The sequence below is a fragment of the Aedes aegypti genome, chromosome 3, assembly GCF_002204515.2.
Source record: "Aedes aegypti strain LVP_AGWG chromosome 3, AaegL5.0 Primary Assembly, whole genome shotgun sequence".
In the NCBI taxonomy this organism is placed as follows: Eukaryota; Metazoa; Arthropoda; class Insecta; order Diptera; family Culicidae; genus Aedes; species Aedes aegypti.
This window is the reverse complement of record NC_035109.1, coordinates 133,692,710-133,704,087: the sequence shown is the minus strand read 5'-3', so window position 1 is coordinate 133,704,087 and position 11,378 is coordinate 133,692,710. Positions and strand designations below refer to the sequence as shown.

At 34.3% G+C, this 11,378-nt stretch overlaps 1 protein-coding gene across 1 annotated transcript; it reads right to left on the bottom strand.

Moving 5' to 3' along the window:
* Positions 1 to 5,900: 5,900 nt before the first annotated feature.
* Positions 5,901 to 7,012, bottom strand: LOC5569630. The gene is made up of 2 exons (XM_001658610.2): positions 6,329 to 7,012; positions 5,901 to 6,265 (listed from the first exon to the last, which is right to left on the bottom strand). Exons 1-2 carry the CDS (start codon positions 6,974 to 6,976, stop codon positions 6,086 to 6,088), a joined length of 828 nt encoding a protein of 275 aa, XP_001658660.2. The 5' UTR covers positions 6,977 to 7,012; the 3' UTR covers positions 5,901 to 6,085.
* Positions 7,013 to 11,378: the final 4,366 nt, after the last annotated feature.

Here is an 11,378-nt window from a genome sequence, read left to right as displayed (position 1 = left end):
TAAACGCCCATTCACAAATTTCGTAAAGTTGAACTGACGTGAATCCCAAGTCAGTCCCATCTGCATTTTTGTCAAAATTGAGTTGAGTTCAGTTTTCAACATATCTTCCAATGCTCTTTCTGCTGCACTAATGAGATGATATGTTTTGCTCGGAAAAAATACGAAAAAACACCAAGTCTAATTGTCTCATCATGATAAGTAATCGCATATCAGTCCCACCACAGATTTTTGCACCGTGTAACCCAAAAATGAAGCGTCTTTTGATCATATTTTTATTTTTCTTGGAAAGGTATCATAGTGATAAACAAATTGTGAAAGTTTCATTGAGATTTGAACATGTTCCAATTTTCTAGAAATTTTTGAATATTCGTATGGAAAACGAGTTCAGAAACTTCACAGCCCATTTTTTCAATGCCTACTTTTTACAGATGGGACTGACTTGCGATTCACGGCAGTGAAGGAGGCAAAAATGTTGTGGGTGGTTGTCCTCAAAATGTTACAGCCCATACACAATGTGTAGAATTTCTATACAAAAAATGGTACGAGGGGGTGGGTAGGTGTAAAAAATGGCAATTTTTAGCGTAATGAAATTAGAGTTATATTGCTAAAAAATTATTGGTAATAAACTCATCACATTTCAATCAGTATTTTCCCTTCTTCCAATGAAAGGCTGTTCTATTTAGTTGTTTTGCGATATTTGGCAAAGATACATTTTTCAGTAATATATCAAATTCGTGCCAAACATTTCAGCTCTTTTTTAACTCAGGTCAGCTAAAGCAAGAAAGGTCATCTCACGTCAGTTCTGCTACACATCTTTAACGTTGCGAAACATGCATAAAATTGTATGCGAATTCAATTCTTCCAAACAGACTGAACAATATGGAACAATCAATTGCGTTGTTCTAATATTACAATGATATACATATTATTTGGCGCAACACTCTCGACGCGAGTGATGGATGTACTGCAGAAGTGACGTTAAATTTCAATTCATTTTTCGCTGTAGTTGTGCAGTGCTAGTAGTCCAATCATCTTGATTAAAATAAACTAAATGTTGGCTATACAATGCTTCATGCTATATGTAAGTACAAATAATATAAATATTTTCAAGATACCAACATGATATTGTTACTTATCATCACATTAAGTAGCCCTAAATCTTCCATAAATTTGTCGATCAATTGATATCGAGGTTCAAAATAAATTACAAAAAATGATTCTGGGGAATGGTTTTCTGGCAAATGGTGCATTCTGGGAAATGGCTTTCTAACGAATGGTTTTCTGGCAAAAATCATTCTGGCTAATTGATTCTGGCAAATGGTTTTCTGACAAACGTCATACAATCACGCACTGATCTGCCTGCGTTAAAAAGCGATGTTTATCGCACATCCAAAATAATCAAGGCCAGAATGGTGGACCTTAGGAACGAAGTCTTTTCCAAAAAGAGCCGCTCTCTCCCAGATAGTGCTAGGCCATTCTGGAAGAAGTTCTTAAACCAAAATTATTAAAACCACACCAGACCAATTCTACAGATGATCCCATTATACAACTCGAAGATTTATTATCACTTACAAAAGTGTTTTTATTAACACAAACATATCAAACACTGTTATAAGCCTATAATAATCTGTATAAAATTATACTTTTGAATTTATATCAATTGATTCTCTTGTTTCAACAAAGAATTTAACATAAAACAATGTTGTTTTTTAATGAATAAGAATATTACGTACGAAATCGAGTCAATTACGTCAAGTATATAGGCGTTGCATAATTGTTCGATCAAAAGGAATTGTGTTCATAAGTTTGGGCTGAATTTTAATAACGAACAATGAATTTTAACGATCAACGCTCCGTCATCGTAATCATCGTCATCATCGAAACTTCAAAAGCAGTTTTTCTGTTCGATACTAAAAATTATTCGATGAAAATGTGTTCACTGTGTTCCGCTTAGAAAACAGAATGCAGTGAACACATTTTCATCGAATAATTTTTTTTTTATTAAAACGAAAAAACTGCTTCTGAAAATTCCAAAATCAATGACGGATCCTGCCCCTTAAAGAAAAGCAGTCTATTCCATCATGCTGAAGGAATGGAGGGAGATGCCCGTAAATCTACATACATATGGTAGTAAAACATTGTATTATAGCGTTGATATGTTGTGTTTTGATCACTCACTAAATCACAGTGAGCCGCAAGTTGTGATACGAATCTGGAAACTTATTGCGACGACAGAAATGAAACGATACGACGGATTGAGAATACGGCAAAATGCATTTTCTTTGCATTATTTCCAAAAACAGATTAAGATTTATCGAAATCTTTTGAGAAAGAATTGTTTGGCATCGATTTGTATCATCATCATTCACTGAAAATTGCAGTTCTCACTGATCAACGCTGGATACTAGCGCATCACACTAGTGATAAATCTCGGTAGAAGTTGGAGAACTTAAATTTGATGGGGTGAAAATGAAATTATCCCCAGAGTAGAATGATTTTCCGTAATCTTCCATCGTAACCCTAAGGAAAATAAGTGTGAGCGAAAAAGGATGTTCACGTGAGGAAGCGAAAAACCATTCTCCCTTCGTGCAAAAAAATCATAGATTTTCCTTCATTGATGAGGGATTCCACGGAGGCATGCAAGTCGATTCTGATCGACCATTTCAAAAATATCTGAAACTTTGCACAGTTTTTCAGTTCCATCTAAATCGTCATTTTCCGATATCAAATCTTCAAGTTGAGTCACGACTAACTTTTCAAAAGGGTGTATGTGAAAATGGTTCAAAAATATTCAAAAAGCTGCACAGCAAAAACGGTTCGTTCGATTGTTAGACAACTAAAGAAACAAAGTTAGACAACTAAATAAAGATTCCAAAAAAAAAACACACAGTAAAAAAACGGTCAGGGAAAACGGTCCATTATATTAGCTATCTACCATATTTGGTGAAATTTGGTGATGGTAAGCCAATAAACAAAAAAGTTATGACATTTCAAATATTTCACAAATTTGACACTTAGTGAAATTTTTTTTTTTTCATTGTTAATTTTTTTTAGGACCGCAGTTTGTTGCTGAATTTTTTGTTAAGGGTACCACATGAGGTTAACAAGTTGTTTTCATGATATTTTATTTAATTATTCATAACTATTATAGCATCTCTCAATAGTGTTGAAACCTTTTGATAAAAGAAACCTATAAGAAATCTAATATTGAAGACAAAAGCTACAAAAAAAGTTTTCTATACAGGTATACGACTAGTTTACCTGCAAAAAGTTTACCTCGTAGAGAACAAGACGGGTCTATACCCAGGTGATCTAGTATACGTAAAGCAGGTCGGTTTTCTCGGCGCTGGTTTTCTCCACAAAGTTAAAATCTGATTACACCTGGGTATAGAGCCGCCTTGGTAGAGAATAGACTTTGTTAATCATATTTGGGAGAAAGCGAGTAACTTCAACAACATCAAAAACATGATAGGTACATACCATGAACATACTCACGAAAAAGCTAAAAATATACTACCACTACGCGTTGATAAGGATAAAGAAATCAGAAAGATATATTTCATGTCTGATGGAGCAGCATCGCAGTACAAAAACCGTAAGAATTTTTCGAGCCTATGTCAATTTAAATCAAAGTACGGAATTGATGCAGAATGGCATTTCTTTGCGTCACATGGCAAAGGTCCTTGTGATGCTATTGGAGGAACCATAAAGCGCATGGCCACAAGAGCAAGTTTAGCCAAAGAACGTGAGCATCCAATTAAAACTGCAAAAGAACTATTTGATTGGGCGAATCGCAGAAAAGAAGAAAATTTAACAAAATTATCATTTTGTTTTACTACTACTGAAGAGTACGAATTAACGGCATCAGAGCTCAGCGAGCAATATAATAACGCGAAAACGATCCAAGGAACCCAAAAATTTCACTGTTTCATTCCATTGTCAGAAAATAAAATTAAAGCAAAACTATACTCGAACTGTACTGATAATGATGCAAAAGTGTTCGATATTGTAAAAACATTGAATAACAATAAATAAATAAATAAGTATTAATAAAATGTTTTCATGATCTCATAACGCATACCCAAATCCAAAACTTTTAAAGTTTATATATAACATTTAGAAACTCATCGATCATACTCTAAAAAAAAATATCCTGGTAAAAAAAAAAATATTTTCGTGTAATCTGTTAATTCATTTTAATTTATACATATATACATATACATATAATATTTATACATATACATAATATTTATACATATAATATACATAATACTAATGAATACATGAAAACGACTTGTTTAATTCACGCAAGGCCCTTAACAATACAATCAGCAACAAACTGCGGTTCCCGTAATAATTTACACCGAAAATTTTTTTTTTTTCTACTAAATGTGAAAATTGTGACATGTTTGAAATGTCATAACTTTTTTGTTTATTGGTTTACCATCACCAAATTTTTATGGTAAATAGCTAATATAATGGACCGTTTTCCCTCAAAAAATTACGTTGGTATTCCGATAGGTTTTTGAGATATTTGAGTTTATGTGTCAAAAATTATGTTTTTTAATGCAAAAAAAATTTTTTTTTACTGTTTGTATTTTTTTTTTGAATCTTTATTTAGTTGTCTAACTTTGTTTCTTTAGTTGTCTAACAATGGAACGAACCGTTTTTGCTGTGCAGCTTTTTGAATATTTTTGAACCATTTTCACATACACCCTTTTGAAAAGTTAGTCGTGACTCAACTTGAAGATTTGATATCGGAAAATGACGATTTAGATGGAACTGGAAAACTGTGCAAAGTTTCAGCTCAATAGAAAAAAATGAATTAAAAAATTTATCAATTTTTGGTGCTGTTGCTTGGAATCACTCTGATACAAAATTTCAGACCCTCGGTTTGGGACGTTTAACGCGAAGGACTAAATGCTGCACTTATAAAACGTACTTTTTGGTATAACTAGTTACATTTATAGGCATGAAAAATTTGTCCCAGATTGGCTAAAACTATATCTGGTCGCTTTATTTTAGTTCCTACCAGAAAGCAAACTCGTTTAGAAACGGCAAACGGACTATTCGGGATAATGTTACCCTGTCTGAGTCGAAGCTGTTCAGTACATCATATCACTTTTGATATTTAGATGAAAAAAGTTTATTCCACATGTAACTAAAAAAAAACATGTTCGTCATTATATCAACTAATGCATTTGCTGTTTTTGGCTTAATTGAGATCAATAGGAAGCGTGGGGCCTTCCTTAGCCGAGTGGTTAGAGTCCGCGGCTACAAAGCAACGCCATGCTGGGTTCGATTCTGGTGTCTGGGTTCGATTCCCGGTCGGTGCAGGAACTTTTCGTACTGGAAATTTCCTTGACTTCCCTGGGCATAGAGTATAATCGTGCGTGCCACACGATATACGAATGCGAAAGTGGCATCTTTGGCAAAGAAAGCTCTCAGTTAATAACTGTGGAAGTGCTCATCGCACACTAAGCTGAGAAGCAGGCTCTATCCCAGTAAGGACGTAATGCTAAGAAAATGAAAAATGAGGAAGCGTGCAACAAAAAAAAAGTATTGACATCGAACAATGGGATTAAAATATTAATATTAATTTTCTTATATGTCAAATGTCGAAAAGTCATAAACACCGACCTCTGTTAGGAATTTCAAGTTTTTAAAGTTAACAACAGGTAAAATGATAATCCAGAGGGCAATTGAGAAATGTGCAAAAATCAACGATAAAAATAAAAATTCAAACATTTTTTTTCATTCTCATTTGTTTTAATTTGTTTTATACCCCCTCGGATCTTCCAAGCAGTTTCGGACATAAAAGAAAATTAATATTTGTATCAGCTTAAAAGTAAGTAAGTGGGTTGGGAAGCGCGCTGAATTTTAAATTAAGGGAGAGCTCCTTTATGCATTCTTACCCAGACTTTTAGGTTTAATTATTTAACTTTGTACATAATTAATAAAAGTTTAACGATAATGATTACTTTTACGGTATTTTCTGATGTTCTTTGTCCGTGTGGTCTCTGACAATAGAAAACGACGAAAGCAGCTTAAGTTCTAAGGCATAATGTGGGATTTATTCTCCTTCTCAGCAAGATGTGGTTTTATTGACAAGCCCCTGCAGTGTTTGCTGTATATCAGCTGTAATCAAAGCAACGCACTCTTGAACGGCTGGTTTACCCGGTTGAATGATCGCTGATGGAATTCCGGACAGAAACGAAACTGCATTAACGACATTGTTCAGCAAGCTGGGCAGATCGTTGAAGAACTAACACACGGAATAAAAACTAGATTATTCAAGATAGAAAATTTGAATCAAACAGAATCATACCTTGGACACACAGTTGGTCGAGCTCGGCGCGCACAAATCCAGCATACTGAGTAACGTATCCACGCCGGACTTTCCGTAATCGAACATGGATAAAGTGGTGTTGGCTACCGATTCAAAATACGGAAGAGCCACGAGGATGCACTGCTGTAGTCGGCCCACGGATAATCGTGGTTGCACGAGTTGCGAAGCGTATTGTTGCGCACAACTTTGCCATTGGTTGGCATAGAAAGTCATCATGGCGTTCAGGATACTTTGTACAATCGATTGAGCCGGAACCATGACGTTGCTGGTCACACTCTGTTTGTAGTCCTCGGCGATGTACGACACATGATCCTTATAGTTGCTTGCCTTAGATATCGAGTTTAACGTCGATTGCAGCTGATCCCCAGAAAGGTTCAAATTCGAATGCTGTATCCACAAGGCAACTAAAGATTTTCGAATATAGCTGTCCATGTCGTCCATAGCGTTTTGTACACGATTTTGCTGCTGGATGATGGACTGATTCATCTGCGTGGCTGCATCGTTGATTTGTGCAAGTCCATTCTGGACAGCGGCGTAGTTGGCTTGCGTGAATGCATACCAATCGACAGCAAGCACGGACGAGATGAGTGCAGTTACGAGCAACGATAAGATAAGAAATGTCTTCATTTCGGTAATATCTGACTGACTAGATTCAGATGGGTAAGCTCTAACGTTTTATAATAATCCTGTACATCTGTTTTAGTTTACTCATCTGTTTAGAATAATTTATTGTTCGTTACGAATTTTATTGTCGCTTTAATACAAGAGCGGTCGTGCCAAGTGATCCGCCTAAGTTTGCAGGGTGGACGTAAGCACTATCATTTCTGGGAAAATGTTTTTATGTGTCCCGGCTATTTTTTTCAATCTGTTAACAATTTCAATGAAATCATGTGTGCATTTGCTAAAGATTGAAATTTAGAAGTTGACTGAAGAATATTGTATCTTTCATGCCATAGTTTTGTCAACTAAAAACGCATGCCGTAATCCGGGGTAAAACTGATTGTTTTTTAAATTTATTAGAAATTTCATTTGAAAATGCAAATGATGCAAGTTTTATATTTTAAAACAAACATCATAGTATATTTTGTTTTCTGAAAGGTTTAAGTCTGTTTAAAGAAATGAGGTGTTTTGATTTATCTGATATGGGGTAACATTGATCATATGAACAATGATCGGTATTACAGTGGGGATATGGAAATATTGTTTAGTATCTCCATCCCTTTATCCACTCAAAAATGGATTACCAACTGGTGAGCTCGTTTCATGCTTGTGATAACACAAATTTGTATCGTGGCAATCTTGTATTTATTTAATCGGTAAACAAACTATAAATGGTTCGTCACTGCGAGTGTCGGCATAAGCCCTTGTTGCATTATTTTATATAAAATAAATACACGTTATTTTTTTCAATTAGTTGCGATTACTAAAAAAAACCTTTGAAAATTTCGACATTAATAATGTCGACGCAGTAATAGATAACTATTTTAATTGAGGCTACACGAGTCGCAGCATTTGAACCCTCCCACTAACAAATCCTTCCTGTGAAAATCAGGGAGATGTAGAGGTGATCTCGGTCTCTACCAGCAATGGACGGCACACTATCATTCCTTCCTTTCCCCGATGACCGTAAGGATGTGGTCGGCGCCGTTATTGACATTACTATGTCTACAATGTTATGCTACTCCCAAGCTGCATCTATTGGTTCCCTATACAATTTTGATAAATCCAGTAAATCACAGAGTAGCAACCACGAATTGTACGATCATCAATGCTTATGCTTAATTCTAGTATAACTTTTTTTTTCTATGTCGATAAATATTTACTGGATTCCGATGGGATTCTTTGTGTAAGGATCTTTATAGATTTGATGAAAACCCTGCATACTTAAATTATACCTCCGACCTGGGCAAAACGAATTGCCGAGAGCTCAACAGCTGAGAACTGGTTAATATTCAAAACCAAATATCTGCACTTATTCTACCGGAATTCCGGCAATCCAAATGTTTTACCGAGATCGCGGAGAATATTACCAAGATTCGGTGAATGTTTAACAGGAATTTGGCAAATATTTACCATGGTATCAGCCGTTCAACCAATTACTGCCGGATTCACTACAGTTCCCATAAAAATCGCAACACTCATTTAACGAATCAAAAGAAATACAAAAGTTCAATAAGGAACTCATCGATCTTACTGGACCCAAGCATATTTCACGTAATTCTATGAGATTCCTGCCAGAGTCTCAAAAAAATGTTCCTCAATCCAACCACTATTGTGAGCATTTTTTTTTTGCAATTCTAGGAATTGCAGAGATACGACCAGGAGACCAACTGAAAAACGAAAATACCACAGAAATACCTAGAATCCCATATCCATCATTGGATTTCAACATGCTGTTAAAAATCGCAAAAGAAGCTTAAAAATTCTACCGCATTTTCATCAGAATCTTAGTACTCGAATAGAAAAATAAGTTTCCGATCACATTCAAAATTGGTTTACCTACAAAACTACACAAAATACGTATATCCTGAGTTTGTTTGTCTGCAAATCAAAATTGATGACTTTAACATGTATTTTTTTACGTAAATTTGCATGTAGAAGTCGAGTGGATATGTTCAAGCAGAAAAAGAAACTTTATCTACACTCAAAATGTATTTTACCTAGCATAATACACACAATACGTATTTCCTGAGCTTGTTCTACTGTAAATAAAAAGGTAATGACAATAGTTTTTTTAACATAAATTTGCTTGTAGAAGTCAAATGAACATATTTGGGAAGATATAGAAATTTTTGGTTACACTCCATTTTTTTATTGAAACAAGTTCATTTAAAATCTACAAAAAATCATGCCGAAAAAACTACATATTTTATCTTCGAATCTTCGAAACAACTTCAGAAAATATGTGTTATAGGCAGGCTTGATAATTCTCCTCAACATCATCAGAGCTCGGTGCCATACTCTAGAGCAGCGTGCTGCTTTTGACTCTCTGCGAGCGAGCGAAAAATGCTAAGCGGAGATTCAACGAAAATTGAGCGAGGAAGATGCAGCACAGAACATACCAGAGTAAAATCCCATGAAAAAAGATTGCCATCACAACTCTCTGAGGACTGTCTTGTTCGAGCGGGAAGCTCAAGAGTTTTTTTTATGCGTGAGTAAAGGTGAGCATCGCAACAAGATAAATCCTCGCGATTTTTTGCACTCCCACTCGAATCGCTTAAGGATCTGTGTTGAAAATTTTGGGTTCAATTTTTTCTCCTCAGAAAAACGGCAATATCGCATCCTTTTTGCATCGCAGAGGAGTTTTTATCAAGCCTGGTTATAGGCGAAATAAATTTTGAGTGCAGGAAAAAAATCTATTTTGGCTCGAACTTGTTCACTCAATGTCGAGAAAACTACATATCCTAGCTTTGATTTGCAATTTATAAGCAAACGGATCCGAAAAATAGAGTTTTATGTAGTATGTTTAACAAAAGAAATTTTTAATGTAGTCAAATATGTATATTCCTGTCCAAAATATTAACTTGACTTCTACAAGCAAATTCATGTCGAAAAAGCCACTCGCCATTGTTTTGTATTATAATGTACAGGAAAACAAATTAAGGAAAAACGTTTTTGTGGTTTTAAGGTAAAACACATTTTGAGTGTAGTCAAAGTTTAGTTTTCTTCCCAAACATGTTCACTTGACTTCTTGAAGCAAATTTATGTTAAGAAAACTACATATTTATGCTATAAATTACAATTTACATGCAAACGGATCCAAAAATTAGAGTTATATTTGTCAAAAATTTATATTGGTACAAAAATGATAATTTGACTTGTACAAGCAAATTCATGCCAAAAGAACTACAATTTTGACTCACAGACAAAAAATCTCTGGAAATACATTTTTGGTTTGGTTTTATATGTAAAACGAACTTTGAGTGTAATTGGCAAATTCTTTTTCTACTCACACACGTTCACTGGACTTCAATAAATTTTATGTAGAAAAAACTATATGTCATCGCTTTAAATTTTAAGTTACGGCAAACGTGTCCAAAAACAAGTTTTTTTTTGGAATATATTATGCAAAAAACAATCTGAATGTAATCAAAAATGTCTGTTTCTGCTAAAGCATGTTCACTACACTCATACCAGTAAATTATTTCGAAAAAACTTCATGTCACTGCTTTGTTTTTTTTGTCCTGTTCCATCGATGGACAAATTTTGAAAACGACTGGTAAAAGTTGCTCTTCTGATATCCTCTAGGGGGGGAATTTGGGTGTTCATTTGAAAAATTCTAGTTCAAAACTGTAGATGGTAAAGAAAAATTCCGAAACGAAATTCTACTTTAAAATTACACAAGAAACTGATGATTGGGACAAACTTTTATAATGGAGATATTTTTAATAAAAAAGTTTTTCCATGAACAACTTTTGGTGGACTTTCAGAATTTTGTTTTTTTCTTTTTTGTCAAAATGAATGCGCGCCAATTATAAAAAAAAAATCTTGATTTTTTTTTAACTGGAAATGAGCTCGCTGAAAAGAGCCATTATCGAATTGTTTCAAGTTTAATGCGACATATTTGAATGAAATAATAAATAATTTTCATTAATTTTGCGGGATTCTCCATCAGTTATTGAATTTTTGCATTTAACTTCAAATAACTTGAAATGGCTTCTTTTTGAGAGATGATCACGATAATTATTATGGTTGAGAAAAATTTCAAGTTTCTTCTTTTGTCATCAGCACGTTTTTATTTTGACATTTTTTTTTCCATGTTCACAAATAACATATTTTAAGTGTATTTTTTGTTGTACATAGATTACTACAACTTCTCTATAAAACATTTTTCTTCGAAATCAGCAGTTTCGGAACTAAAATTTTTCAAATAAATTGCATGCAAAAACTCTTAGGATAACTCATTTTCAAAAGTTATCCGTGAGTCAAAATGATCGATTTATTTATGTAAAACACTATTCTACCATACTGGATATATGTGTAAAGACGGGGTTGGTGGTCTGATGGCTACTGCTTCTGCTTCATAAGC

Coding starts and splice junctions, on each gene's coding strand:
- LOC5569630 (XM_001658610.2), bottom strand. CDS start 6,976: ATGAAGACATTTCTTATCTTATCGTTGCTCGTAACTGCACTCATCTCG. Junction 6,266..6,328: donor CGACCAACTGTGTGTCCAAG/GTATGATTCTGT, acceptor TCCGTGTGTTAG/TTCTTCAACGATCTGCCCAG.